Source organism: Heptranchias perlo, chromosome 16 (assembly GCF_035084215.1).
Source record: "Heptranchias perlo isolate sHepPer1 chromosome 16, sHepPer1.hap1, whole genome shotgun sequence".
Lineage (NCBI taxonomy): Eukaryota > Metazoa > Chordata > Chondrichthyes > Hexanchiformes > Hexanchidae > Heptranchias > Heptranchias perlo.
Genome location: NC_090340.1, coordinates 36,966,123 through 36,981,625, shown reverse-complemented (window position 1 = coordinate 36,981,625; position 15,503 = coordinate 36,966,123). Strand labels below are relative to the sequence as shown.

Sequence of the window (15,503 nt, the reverse complement as noted above, 5' to 3'; positions counted from 1 at the left end):
TTAACTATTTCACAGAATAAATGCATCTTATTGGTTAATACCTGATATTAACAGATATTTTCAATACAGGTAGGGTTATTACACTGTGATATTTTGACACACTGATGGCTGAAATTTACCAGTCTTTATTTTCAAATAGCACTGATTGGAAATACTTTAAGATTACTTGCACTGATAAGTGAGATAAACAGCATACTTACTCATTTTTTCCATTTTCCATTTTAATTCAATAGTATTTTACACAAGGAACTTTAATTCCGTCTCACAATGTGTAGAATTTCATTGTTAATAATACAAAAGTCAAATTGGTACGACATGGACATGTGTTATTTTTACTTCCTTTAGAGATGGGTTCACAGAATCTGTGATCATAGACACACATGAGACTGACATCTTAGAGTTGGAATCTACTGATTTAAAAAAATTGCACCTTTCCAATAAAAAGACAGCCTTGTGTATATGATCCTAATGTACCAAGAAATTCTAAACAACAACATGGGCAGGGGGGAGCCTTAAGAGAAGTTTGGCTTGGTGTACTAGGGGAAGGGAGTGAAGCAGCAGAGGCAGCTGAACGGATGGTCTCAATCTTAGTAACAAAGAAGTCCATGAGCTCATCGCACTTTTCGTTGGAGGTGAGGGCGGAGGGGGCAGGGGAGAGGGGTTTAAGAAGACGGTTTGTAGTGGAGAAGAGAAGCCAGGGGTTATCTTTGCATTCCTGGATGATCCTGGAGTAGTGAGCAGTTTTGGCAGAGGATAGCAGGACCTGATAGTGCTTTATGTGATCAAACCAGATCTGGCGATGAATGGCTAAACATTCACACTTTGCGTCCCTTGGACTTAAGGGAGCAGAGATGAGGGCCATACCGGGGGCACGACCAGGCGAGAGAGAGTAATTGTTTTTAATGGGGACAAGGGCATGAAAGATGGAGGTGAGGGTGTGATTGAGCAGATCGGTAGCTGCAGAAATGTTGTGATGAATGGAGGGCCAAAGGCTAGACAGTTGGGAATTTGAAGATGCGGTTGTAAGTGACTTGGGAGAGAGTTTTTCCAGGGGCAGACACAGAAGGAAGTGGGGTTGGGGGGGGGAAGGGGGGTGTGGGTGGAGAGGAATACAAGGAAGTGATCACAGATGGCCGTATCCGTGATTGACATGATGGCAGTAGAGAGGTCACATGAGATGGCAAGGTCGAGGGGGTGGCCGTGAATATAGGTAGGGGAGTTTATATGGAGGGAAAGATTAAGGGAGGATAGAAGGGCAGTGAACTCAGAGGAGAGAGAGCATGATGAGTTGAGATGAAGGTTGAAATCATCGAGGATGAGAAGTCACTTGGTGCAGAGGCTGAGGGAGGAAAGCAGTGAAGATATCTTGGTGAGAAACTTGGTGTGGTAATTGGGTGGGTGGTAGAGAATGAGGATTTTAAAGGCGAGGTGAGAGGGGTAAAACAAGGTGAGATACTCAAAGGAAGAAAAGGTGCCAGAGGAGTAGGGGGACAGGCCAAAGTGTGATTTGGTGATAAGGGTCACACCACCACCGCGGTGGTCTGTGCGGGGCAAGTGGTGGAAGGTACAGCCAGGCGAGAGGGCTTCATTAAGGCGGAAGGTGTTATCACCTGTCAGCCTGGTTTGCGCCAAGGCCATGATGTCAATGCGATCATCCACAATAAGCTCATGGATGGCAAGGACCTTATTCAAAAGTGAACGGACATTCTGAGAGAGATGCGGAGAGGGGCGGTGATAGCTGATCTGCTGCAGAGTCCACAGGGTCAGTGCTGGGAGGGGTGAGTGGGACAGGAAGGGGATTGGCAAGGTTAGCCCCCAGCGGATGCGCTGGGCGGGAAAGTCGGTGAAAGAGTAGGATCGAGCAGTTGGGGTTGCTGCTCGTAAGGAGACAGCGACGAGTGCCTCGATGGGCCCTTCGGAGGATGCCAAGAGAGACACAGAGGGAAACTGTAGGCTTATCTAAGAGGCTTAATAAGCAACTTTTCAAACTCAGGTACAATTAAAGCAACATTTTTACCACAACTCTTCAAGTGTGCCATTCACTTCTAAAGCACTTCTGAAGAAATCACTCCCCTTTTCAGTGATATCATTGTCTCCGAGTCTGTAAACAAGCATTGTCCATTTTATTACACAGCTACCAACAAGGTTCACACAGATAATGTGCAAAATGAAATCCTTTAAAAATGAAGGATCCAAATCGCAGAATATATATTGCACACAAAACAATGTAACACTTTTGTTTTAAAGGAGCAATTTTCATAACATATAATGAACAATTACTTCCATTGTTTAACTGAAAATTATATAAAAGTGAAAATGGAAGTTTTAATAGTCTTGGCCAAGATTAAAGCATCAAGCTTGAAACATAGAACTTATTCATAATTTGGTAATTAACTCTCTTAATTAAACTTCTTCACTAAGGATACTCCACAAGGTAAACAATGTTAAAACATGTTGGAAAGAGATATTTAAGTTTGATTATAAACATAGGAATCAATGCACATATGGCTGCATTAGTAATTCAACAGGCTGTCAATAAAAGCAGTGATTTCCCAACCAAGATAGTTGTGGGATTGAGTGCAAGAGCTGTCTGCCATTAAAATCTGCTTTACAAATTAAATTTAAAAAAAATTGAGAAACCAATTTGAAAGGCTAAGTCCATAGTGTAGGACACTTCCAAGTTGAGAAGAGTAAAAGGGTGTTGAGGTAAATCAGGAAGTAATGATTAGACGATGCCAAACTTGAATTTTAAAAGCCTGAAGATGGTAAGTAAAAGGAAAGAAAGAGGGAGGCAAGGAGCTCCACAGCCCTATGGTCCTGTGAAAGAATGAGTTAGATTAGGAGAATGTAGTGGGCCTTGATTTTAACACCATGAGGTTGTAAATAGGGGGAGAGTATGAAGAACAGCATATCTGGAGGTTAGGAGGAACAAGAAAAGAAAGTTCAGAGAAGCACTGACCAGAATAGTATTGATAAAACAGAGAGAGAGAAAAATTCACAACAGAAAGAGAGAGGATAAAGGCTTGAGATGAGTAATAGATCACCTATCAGATGATAAGGAATGAGAAGAGCCTCCCCAGGTATGTGAATAGTATTCAAGTGGACTTGGGTTTTAAAGAGAGTTTAGGATTTGTGAGGGGAAAACAAGTGTTTAGCGTGAAAGTGGAAACCAAACTTCATGGAGGCATCTTTAGCAATGGATAAGATGTGTTCCATTTGAGGTCAGAGGAGATAGTAAGACTAACAATGTTGATAAAAGAGGGCTCTTATTACTGAGGACATGCAACCTGAAGGAAGTTGATGAATGACAGAGTGGAATCATCAGCTGAAGAGTGGATATGGTTGGATAATGATTGTAAGGATCATGAAGAAGGAATTGAGTATCAGTGAGGATAGAGCTCCGGAGAACCCCTGAGTTAATGGGAAAAAAGAGTCAGGCAATAAGCCACCAACTTTTGCAAATAGAATGATTTGAAAGGAAACTACCTAGTCAAAAATTAGCTTTGGTGAGAAGTCATATGATGGTAAGTTAGATGTGCACCTGGTCTAATGTTTTGGAGATGTCCAAAGTCATGTTGAAAACCATAATGTCAAAGATTAGCCTGGTGATGGATAATTTGCGATTGAACAACAGCTTACACAACTTTAGAAAGTAGAGGTATGGGCAAGAGGATAGTACTTGAAAAGATAAGTGATTGTTTATTTGAGGAATAGGATGAACACGCAAATTTCCAAGAAGAAAAAGTGAACTGGGAGTAAGAGAAATTGAGGAGATGTCAAAGAACAAGGGTGAGTTCAGAGGCACATGTCTTGAGGGAGATAGGAGAGATATCATCAGGATCACAAGTCATATAGGAGTCCAGAGAGTGGAAGATCCAACAGACCAGGCAGGGATAATAGAATGGAGCAATGGAGGGAGGTTCTATACCAGGATCATCAAGAGTAGAGATGGAGGACAAAAGTGAATCAAAAAGGTTATTTTTTTTTAAGGAGAGCTAGCAATAGTATCATGGGGGCAGAAGAGAGGTGCAAAAGAGAACCTATAGAAGTCACAACCCTGGCAAATAATTTAATCCCTACTTAGAACTTTTTTCTTCCATGTGCAGCCACTTAACTTCAATTGCCTGCATCCTTTTAAATTTACCCATCACAGCTTATAAGCTTCCCTGAAGGGCTGCTTACATGCAATTTCCTGCTCCTCTCTGGATAGCTCCCAATGCCAGGTTGAGTATTCACACTATGTAAATGAAGCTCACTTCAAAAAAAATCAGCCAGGCACAGTCAGGCAAGTGCTAATGTACCATCCAACTAACACCTGTTTATAAAATTTAACTCAAAAGTTCTTATGGAAGTAAGTGTGCAAGGGAGGAGGTGGGAGTAGAGAAAGTTTTAATATGCGAGTTTCGATTTAAACCCTTACCTTAATTCAACCAAGCTGCGATTTCTTTTTACTGCTTGTGCCATATACATTGCCCCTTCATCCTTGATTTTGTTAAATTGTAAGCTGGATTAGGACAAAGACACTTATGTTAATACTCTTCTATAATGAAAGCTGTACTTTTAGCTCCAAAATGACTTAGTTGATTAATACATTGAGCAGTGTGGAGCTCAGTCATACAGACCAGCAAGTTCCCAGGTTCAATCTTCAATCTGTGCTAAGTTAGCTGATTTGACTTTAGGTGGTGGAAGAGGTGTTACAGTTGGCCTCAGTGCCCATGGGTGAAAGAGGGGAAAAGAAAATCAGCCAGGCTTTCTCTGTAGATTTCGATCCAGTGACACCTGCTGTGCCATTGGGCCCATGAAACTGTCATGGCCTGCAAACCAACCAATAATGCAGGCTGTAAGGTTGGATTTCGCCTGACTACCTTTGTGGGTGGGGACACAGAAACTTTATAGGAACTTCCCTCAGAGATTAATTCAATTGAGTAGAATTAGGTAGAGGCCTTGATAGAGAAAACTGTACATGGTCTGTGGAAGGAATGGGTTTGATGACCCAAACAGCTTTTCTTGTTCCATGCTCTTGTATGTTCTTATATTCTTACATAGCCCATATGTTGAGCTTCCAGTGGGTCCTTATGAGTATTAAATAGGCATGGTCGGCACAGTAAAGCTTCATGGCCCCAAAATTCTAGCTTAGCGAAAGCCTATCAATGGTACCATCCTTGGTTGTCATTTGCTTTGTCAGAAGTTCTGTCCCTAACAAGGTATTGAGGAAATGACAGAGACCCAGCACATCTCCCAAGGAGTTTTGGGCCATACTTATAAATAGGTCTAAGGCACAATGTTATCATTGGTCATTTGATGATGTAATTGTGTCTCTAATTATATGTGGGTGATACTAATTTTTTTAAATCTTACTTTTACTAAAAACACAAATAATAAAATACACAAGTTAAAATTTTAACAATGCAGCATAGATTACACACTGGTTGCAATGAGAGTTCCTCTGTTTGTCAACATGAGGAGCTACTATGGAGTTTTCAAAGCAAGCCACAAACAGCACTGGCCTGAAATTCTGTAATATGGCAAAGTATTACACAAAAAAGAAAAAAAAACATACCCGAGAACTCTCAATGTTGTGTTGATCTCCAGAGCTTCAGCCATCGATCGGGCACCTTTGGCTCGGACGGTATTTGCTCTTAATCTAATGAGGACAAAGTGATTTAGCTAAAAACAAGAGAACTTAACAGCATCCCAGCCATCATAACGGCAGTGAAGTTAAATCATTTTATTCATAAATTCTCCTGAAAGTTTGACAAGTGTTCTAATTCACCAGGTTTAATACAAACCCCAATGTTTTCAGACTGCTGTTTGTTTTCAAAGCTTCAGCTATTTGTGCTGCTCCTTTCTCCCCTATGGAGTTTTGCTTCAACCTGTGAAGATCGGAAGGCATTCAGTTACTGTATTATTTGTACCTTGTGTCTGGAGTTCAAATTAGTGATATCCAAATATTATATACAAACACAATAGTCCATCATCTCAATTGTAGAATATAATTTAATGATAATTCAGTTGGAAATATTCCTGATTAGCCTCGTTATCAGCATGAAGGGAAATCTTTCCTGCATTAAAAATGTTAAAATGCAGTTTCTTAAAACATAGACTGAATAGCAGGAAGTTATTTTCATGTGCTATGAACAGAGTTTATCACACAGTACGTTATTGTAGAATTTGTATATTACTCTGCCTGTCAGTAGAACCAGGTGTACAATGGCTCAAATAACATTTCAAATAATTTTTTAATGTTGATAAGTAAGATTGCTATTTTAACCAACTAAAAATAAAATGATGTAATATGTCAAAAATCAACTGTACAATTCACATAACCCTGCACCACTATCATCAAAATCAGTTACATAGAATCCTGATTGACTTTGCCATCCTGTGGAATTCATTAACCTGTTCTTGCATATTCATAGATTTTTAAACTATCTTCTTTAAACAGTGAATGCTGATGATACTGTCAGGAAACTGGCTTGGAAAAGTTACTATTGTCATACTATGTGTGGGAGCATAAATAATATACACACAATTAAAATGATATTACAATCACAAACATATTTTTGCTATATTTGTTATATATATGAATACCATATTTCTGAAAATTCACATCTGTTGCATCATTAACTTTAATGAGTCCTTCCAATTTGCATGATGTCATCAGCATTCAGTATTTAAATCAAATAGTCCAAAAAATTACTAATAGACAGAAAATTGATATTAAATCATAATTTTTTTAACAGTTTGATCTTTAAAAGGGACTCTGAAGGATATAATAGCCAAGTTTATAATGAGAACAAAAGTTATGAATCTAAAATCACACACTGTTATGAGGTAACAGTTGTGGGAAGGATCTCATAATGCACTAATGACTGTCACTCTTATGCTGAGATTTTAAATCCTAACAAATGTATTTTTTAAATTAGCCTTCATTTTTTCTCTACATTTTTTAATTGAACCAAAGCTTTACCTTTAATTTTACTATTATGCCCTTTTAATTAAAATAAAAACAATCTTTTTCAATTTGGTGCATAAAAGTGGAAATTTTACCTTAAGATTTCTATTCTACACATTTTACTTTTGAGTGCATTGGCAATGGACTCTGCTCCTTCGTCCTCCAGCATGTTTCCCTCCAAACTGTTGAATAAAAATAAAACAATAATTATCTTTTCTTTAGCTCTGACTCTGTGAATGCAGAATGTATTTTTGAACCAATGAAGTATTAATTCACTGAACTATAATTATTCTATTTAAGCTCTGCTAGCATTTTCCCACATACTAAACAGTGTAATTACTTTCTTCCTGTCTCTTATTCACATTTAACAACAACAACTTGCAATTATATCGCGGCTTTAATGTAGAAAAATGTTCAAAGGCACTTAACAGAGGCGTAAGAGAAAACTAGATGCCTGACCAAAGAAGGAGGTATTAGAGGGCTGACCAAAAGCTACATCAGAGGTGGTTTTTTAGGAGAAGAGGGAGTTGGACAGACAGAGGGGTTTAGGGAAGGGAATTCCAGAACATGGGGAGGCCGAGGTGGGGTGAAGGGATAGGGAAATGCACAAGAATTTAGAGGCAGAAGAATGGAGTTTTCAGGCGGAGTTGTAGGAGGTCATCACCCCCCCCTTCAAAAAACCCACCGTTGACCCCTCTGCCCTTGCAAACTACCATTCCATCTCGAACCTACCTTTCCTCTCCAAAGTCCTTGAACGTGTTGTCCCCTGCCAAATCCATGCCCATCTTTCCCCCAACTCCATGTTTGAATTCCACTAATCAGGTTTCCACCCCTGCCACAGTACTGAAACGGCCCTTATCAAAGTCACAATTGACATCCTATGTGACTGTGACCATGGTAAACTATCTCTCCTCATCCATCTCGACCTATCTGCACCCTTTGACACGGTTGACCTCCTCCTCCAATGCCTCTCTTCCAGCTGGGTGGGACTGCGCTCGCCTAGTTCCATTCTTAACTAACTAGCCATAGCCAGAGAATCACCTGCAATGGCTTCTCTTCCTGCTCCCTCTGGAGTCCCCCAAGGATCTATGCTTAGTCCACTCCTATTTCTTATCTACATGCTGCTCCTCGGTGACATCATCCGAAAACAAAATGTCAGATTCCACAAGTACGTTGACGACACCCAGCTCTACCTCACCACCACCTCTCCCAACCCCTCCACTGTCTCTCATTTGTCACACTGCTTGTCTGACATCAAATACTGGATGAGCAAAAATTTCCTCCAGCTAAATATCGGGAAGACCGAAGCCATTGTCTTTGGTATCCGCCACAAACTCCAATCCCTAGCCATCGACTCCATCCTTTTCCATAGCCACCGTCTGAGACTAAACCAGACCGTTTGCAACCGTGTGTCCTATTTGACCCTAAGATGAGCTTCCGACCACTTATCTGCTCCACCACCAAGACCGCCTACTTCCACCTCCGTAACATCGCTCATCCACCCGCTGCCTCACCTCACCCACTGCTGAAGCCCTCATTCATGCCTTTGTTACCTCTAGATTTGGCTATTCCAATGCTCTCCTGGCTGGCCTCCCATCTTCCTTTCATAAACTTGAGCTCATCCAAAATTCTGCTGCCCGTATCCTAATTCGCACCAAGTCTCGTTCCCTCATCACCCCTGTGCTCGCTGACCTACATTGGCTCCCAGTCTGGCAACGCCTCGATTTTAACATTCTCATCCTTATTTTCAAATCCCTTCATGGCCTCACCCCTCCCTATCTCTGTAACCTCCTCCAGCCCTACAACCCTCCGAGATCTCTGCGCTCCTCCAATTCTTGCCTCTTGCGCATTCCCAATTTTAATCGCTCCACCATTGGCGGCCGTGCCTTCAACTGCCTAGCTCCTAAGCTCTGGAATTCCCTCCCTAAACCTCTCTGCCTCTCTACCTCTCTCTCCTCCTCCATGATGCTCCTTAAAACCTACCTCTTTGACCAAGCTTTTGGTCACCTGCCCTAATATCTCTGTATGTGACTCAGTGTCAAATTTTGTTTGATAATGCTCGTGTGAAGCACCTTGAGACATTTTACTCCATTAAAGGCGCTATATAAATGCAAGTTGTTGTTGTGTTGTTAGTTACAGAAATTGGGAAGGGTGAGGCTATGGATGGATTTAAACATAAGGATGAGAATTTTAAATTTGAGTCCCTGGGGGACTAGGAGCCCATGTAGGTTAGTGAGGACAGACGTGACGGGTCAGCAGGACTTGGTGCAGGTTAGGATATAGGCAGCAGAGTTTTGTTGAGCTGAAGTTTAATGAATGATGAAAGATGGGAGAACATTGGAATAGTCGAATCTAGAGACGACATCAGCATGGATGAGGGTATTAGAGGCAGATGGTCTGAGATAGAGGTGGAAGTAGGCAGTTTTGTCATTTTTCTAGGGACTCCACTGGTCTCCCACTAGATATACAGTGGAAGACTGGTAATACTCCTGTAGAATTTTAGGGCTTAAATATTCTTCAACATGGGGAGAGTTTTCTTAGCTTTTATTTTTTAATTATATTGAGTGACCAGCACCATTGTACCTGGGAAATATCTAAGGCAAGACCCAAACTTGTTATTTACCATAACCAATTGCTACAAGTCCTATAACACCTGTATAAGCATTTTAATTTAAAGGCGTTTATGTGGCCTGCTCGCATGTGTGTAGGACCATTTTCCTTTAATGCTATGATTAATCACAAATTAATTTAATACAGTAATCAAATATTAATATTTTCATGTTCAATGTTTTAATCAAAGTTCAATATAAAATATATTTTAATGCGAATTGTTAAGAAAAGATTTGAAAACATTAGTTGCAGTATAAATGGATCAATTACAAAACAATTCAATTTGAAAGCCAAAAAGCATCCTTAATATTTACTCTGGCCAAGTGTGAATATTATTTACACTATAATCTAAATGTAAGGTGTGAGACTCATCTGTCTGGTTATTTATACATATAATATTAAACGTATTTTCATTAAAAAGAATTTAGCAGATTTATCTTTAAAAGACGATGGGCACTAAATTGGGCCGTGTAGCACCCATTGTTTTGGCGCAACTCGGCCTCTCTGTCATCCAAGATGGTGTCTTGCCCTCCCCCCCTCCCCCCACCGCGGATATAGGATGTCCCTCCTTCTGTCCACCTCTTGCACCAAAGTCTCTAGTGCATCAGCAGGGAACCTTGGTGCATGCACTCTCGCAGGCCTGGTGCCAACTCAGATCGGCAGATCGGTGAGGCCTTGCGTGCAGAATGGAGGATATAGTAGTGCACAACCTTTATTTAATGTTTTGACATAACTCATCAGTGTGTAAACATAGGGATGGGACCTGCATCTGTATTTTACGTGTGCGATGTCTGATCTCCGTTCAGACTCCGTGCAGACAGTAGACTGTTATTTTCAGCAAATAACAGGTACCAGCTACCTTTAAGAGATTTCTAAGAAACATCCTCCCTTTAAGAGATTGCGCTCCCCCTAGTGGTGGAAAGTGCAAATTGCATTGATTCCACGCGCAAGGCCTGGAATGGAACACTGATTGCAGGTAAGTCCTTGTGTGGGCCGAAACTTGGGTCCTGCCTGCGCTGGGGTCATTGGGCGCGGGGTGATAGCACATCACACTATCTACGCCCAAAAACGGCCCCTATCCAATTTTCTCCCCCCACAATGGCTGAATCACCGGAATTCCAGCACATTTCTAGTACTTCTAGTTCATGTAACAGAAACCACATTTTAATACCTCAATGTTTTGACTCTTGAGAGAACAGACTCCAATCTTTGGAAACCAGATGCTCCAGCTTTGCACCCATCTAATTCCAACGTTTCAATAGCTGTATGGTAAGAAAGAAGGTTTGCAACTGCAGTGCAGTCAGTCACATTCAAAGAGATGTAAGAAAAGTTTACAACGTCACTGATTTGGGAGGCAACTAGTTGTGTTAATTTTTCATTTGACGCTTCATATAGACAATGAAAGGCTGTTAGTTTTTGTCTTTTGTGTGCTGTATATTTTGTAATATTTTCTGGAGTTAACGTGTCTTCTTTTGGAACTTCAACAGCAGCAACATTTTCGATGGAAGCAAAGACTTCCTTTTCTTTAACTTGATGATGTTCAGGCACCAACTGCTGCACAAGTTTTCTGTTGCTCTGAGAGACTAGGCCAGCAGTGAACCTCAGTACAATCTCAAATGCACTGCTCTTTGAACTGAAGGCTTTGTGCACATAATCCACACCAGGCTCATTTGCAGAAATGCAATAGAGTGCTGCAAAAAATTCCTGGTGAGTCAGATGAAAAAACTGCCATATGTGAGATTGCATCATTTTCAGGCTCTCTTTGGTGAGAATCTTCTTCCAGAAGGATTTTGTATCCTTGGAGACGTTGCTTTCAATGTCATTTGCTGAAAATATTATTGTTTTATTGATGACCCCATGCCATGCAAGTTGTGCCAATGTAATTATTTCATTTTTGTCTTCATCATCTCCTATACAGAAGGACTCAGGGTCTTCTTCCTCATCATTGTTACAGACCAGTAAACACTTGGTGAATCTGAGGAACAAATCTGTGATTGTCCTGGGAAAGGAAGACAGCTGAGACCACTTGCCTTTAGAGTGAAAGGATTTATGGAGGTAGAAGCACAGGATGTCACAAAATGCAGGAACATAGCAAAGTCCATACAAGGAATCAATACTCTTCACGGTTCGAAAGACATGATCAGCAACTTTTTTGTCCTTGAGGCACTTCAGAAAGTATGCAGCAATTTCTTTTTTGGAAAATCCTAAGATTTCAGCACATCGATGAAAATATGTTTTGTGCTCTAAATCAATTGTGGTTGGGCGGGATGTGATAAGAACAGATGCCTCACGAACAAGATCTCCCTTTATGATACTTACAATCAAATGGTTAATGTGCTGAGCAGTGGACGGGCCAACAATTGAATGAACATCAAATTCAAGAGGCAGTCTGAATTCATCTAATCCATCAAATAAGAACAGGATCCCACTCGGAAATTCCAGCATCTTATTGCATGATGCTCTCAGATGAGGGTAACTACGTATGATGAGCTCAGTCAGACTGATTTTTCCGTTAAGTGTGTTTAACTCCCGAAAACTGAAATACAGCAGCATATAAAAACCAGCATAACTTGTTCCACAGGTCCAACTATGAGCGAGCTTCTGCATCATAACACTTTTGCCTATACCTGCCACTCCTTGCACTAGAGTGACTCGTGGTGGCTTTTCCCCAGGTGCAGATGGTGAAAGAAGCTGCTTCAAATCTATACGCTCACATGCTGTATAATCTCTGTGTTGCAGGAGTTCATGTTCTGTTTTGTTCCTTTCTCGAACATTGAGAATGACCAGGCTGGTAAAATGTTCCTGCAGCAATGGTCTGGAGTTATCAAATGCAAAGTATGGTTTTATTCTCTCCATCTGTGCCTTTAATGTGTGCTTATGTGTAGTCACTGCTTCAGAGATTTCTGTAATTACAAGAGAAAAATAATGACCTCCTGTGGAGCCTCCATTATCCACCATAATGAATGGGGCCTTTTCAGTGAATAATAGAAGTTGGCACATACCCATGTTTCTCCAAATTTTGGTCGTTGCACATATGGTACAGTAATACAAAGGACACAGAATGAAGACAAGTACAATATAAATCACAGAAAATGAATTTAATCTTTTTTTGGTTTATGAGGTTGATTTATGTTGAACCAAGGAGATTGGTGTTAGTGGCCAGTGCAATAGGACGACGCCTGCTACAAGGCTTTGTCCTACAAGAATTAAGGCTAATATGAAAAGCAAATAATTGGAACCTAGGTAATGGAGGTTTCATTCTATATAAAGGAATGCAAGACATTTGATAAATTGGATGATAAATGTAATTCATTTTAAGAACTGAAATATTTCTTGTAGAAAGATATAAAGTTACCCAGTAAGCCAGTTCAAACTATAATCTACTCCATTCCACTTACATAGTAGATAGAGTCTATTATTAAAATCAGTTAGCAGGAGTGTTTGGATACTTGACTGTCACAAATTATCTTCAATATACAACCTGTATTTGTGTGATCATCGGTACAGTGACACAAAAATTCCCCAACTCTAGACATGTCCTGAATGTAGCAAATATGAATTGTTATGGATGGGTAAAAAAAATTATACATAAAACAATGTGATTACTTTCACCTTGCATCATAGTTCACATATCATTCATCATAAATCTGCTCTCCTCGGTCTCATTGCTTTGATTTCAAGAAAATGAAAATTCCCACTTCATCCAAATTCCTAGGAACACTCTGAGGAAGGAGTCGTGGTGCAGGCAAGGTTCCCAAATTAAAATCTAATCTCTTCCTAATCTCTTGGATATCATTTTGGATGCAATATTTTTAATATACTTTCTGCAAAATCTGATGTATAAATTGTTCTTTAAAATAGCTTTTTAATCAATAAAAATGAAATAACAATGCCATGTGCCAGTGCCAATGCCAATGCAATGTGAATTGAACACCATGGGACATATACACTGATGTAACTCCTCCGCAACACAGAAAGTGGGTTGTTGCATTGAGTAGAAAACATAAGAAACCATGGAATGAGGAAAGGCCCTTTGCCCAATGAGCTTATTCCTTCCGATGTACAATGCACAACTATACTGTCATGGCTTCCATCTAACCCAATCCAGAAATTCCTGAGGAAGGCTACTTAAACCAGCTAAAACTTCCTAAGAAGCTAAACCAATGGTGTCTGCAGAGTGTTTCAGTTATAGCCGTGGATTCGGCAAAATTAGGTGGCATATATGTCAATGATGATCAGTGGGGTGGAAGTTCTTTATTGGCAAGTGGATGACCTGGTTCAGATGGTGATCTGGACAGGAAGTGGAGGGAGTGGTGGGGGGTATAGGGAAGGGAGTAGTTTAGGAGAAGCGATGTTCAATGAGTTGCATGTGAACAGTTGTGGCTGCAGACTGATGTCGGAGGCCTCCTGCTGCAGCTGCCCTGTCTGAAAATGGGGATGAAAATTGTCCCGTTTATGTGAAGGTTTCAAACCAAGCATGATCAATGCAGACCCAACAACGTGTACTCCCCTCGGTCAAATAAGGAAACTGAAACATTAGGATAAACCATGTCTACATCATTATAGAGTTCTTTGATACTTTATCTGTAATAAGGTTTAAATTGTGTTTCCATCCATCGGTATTAAGCAACTTCCAAACAAATAGGTCCAAACTATTGATGATATTGGAAGCTTAAACATGGAGATGCCTATTCATTATTAGCATGTAAGACATTACCTTTGACAAATCATGCTTACCTTCAGGGAAATTAGTTATTTTGATTTTTTCATTGTTGACCTCAAATGAAACAGTTGGCAGGTCTTCATGGAGAAGATCAATAATTGGCCTGTCACCTTTGTCAGTGTAGGATTCCAGCAGTGATTTTACATACTCCTTTATACCAGGATAAAGGTCTTCTGTATCTTGCAGCACATTGAAAAAATGAGCACATGCCTGCTGACCTCTGTAACTCAGCATATCGAGAAGAGTTCGCCCTTTATCAACGTCTGGTTTATCTTTTACTATATTGTGGTCATCTTCAGAGATTATTTTCTTCTCCAATAAAAGGTTTAAGAGCGGCAGTATATTTGGACTGATGTAATTAGCCACAGTACGACGACCGTCTTCAATAGCATATATTGCCCAGTCTTTGCGTTTCACTTGTGGTGGAAAATATGCAGTATTGTCACAAGCACCTGATAAGAATGGTATGAAAACATTTAAAATCAAACATTACCAATCATCCAATGAAGCTGTTTAAAGATGTCTGATTTTGTAGCTACTAAGATGGTGATTACAGCGAAAATAACTGTGGCTTGTAGTTTTCTCAACTGTCGCATAATTTTACAACCTGCCATATTATTTTAGCCTGGAGACTTTATATCATGGTTTGAAGTACTAATTTGCTAATTGTTTTCTCTGTTTAGTAGGTTAAATTATGCACTTAGCAGAGCAGCTACTAGGACAACGATATTGAAAGTTACTGTTTATTTTACCCATTTGTTATAGTGAATGGGCAATGGAATTGTCTTTGTTATCCGAAGCTAATGCTGCTAAAAGGCGCTATCTAAGTGGATGAAGTAGGAATGTCTGTTCTTTTTGAGTGAAGTCCTTTGGTGGCTCCACTGCTGAGTAATGTAAGGAGTGTGCTGAATGTTGGTCATTAACCACATCAGCTGCCTTAGGGGTTTAAAAACACAAGCCTGGAATTTCTGCAGGGTTCTCTAGCAGGAAGTTGGTGGAACCCCTGGAAAAATGTGTAAATGACTAAAAATGGCCATTTATGCCATTTCTCCGAGGGTTCCACCAATCTCCCGCCAAAGTTACAACAGGAAAATCAGGAGAACCCCACGGAGTTTCAGGGCCATAACTACTAGTGTGAGAAGTAAGCATCTTTCACTTTTCTCTTTTTTCCACCAAATTTCTCTCCTCTTTTCCTCTTATAATGGCTCATGGGGT

General features: G+C 40.3%; 1 protein-coding gene across 2 annotated transcripts in view; it reads right to left on the bottom strand.

The window, feature by feature from the left end:
• The window catches only part of LOC137333672 (NLR family CARD domain-containing protein 3-like), a 41,126-nt gene that overhangs the window by 5,346 nt on the left and 20,277 nt on the right, over positions 1-15,503 (bottom strand). Inside the window, exons 6-12 of one of the 2 annotated variants that reach the window (XM_067997946.1) lie at positions 14,303-14,740; positions 10,737-12,468; positions 7,051-7,137; positions 5,790-5,873; positions 5,561-5,644; positions 4,421-4,504; positions 2,018-2,101 (exon numbers count right to left, since the gene is read on the bottom strand). In XM_067997946.1, the coding sequence (XP_067854047.1) occupies positions 2,018-2,101; positions 4,421-4,504; positions 5,561-5,644; positions 5,790-5,873; positions 7,051-7,137; positions 10,737-12,468; positions 14,303-14,740 (2,593 nt within the window). The remainder of the gene's footprint in view (positions 1-2,017; positions 2,102-4,420; positions 4,505-5,560; positions 5,645-5,789; positions 5,874-7,050; positions 7,138-10,736; positions 12,469-14,302; positions 14,741-15,503) is intronic. The other variant, XM_067997947.1, reaches the window with a different exon arrangement.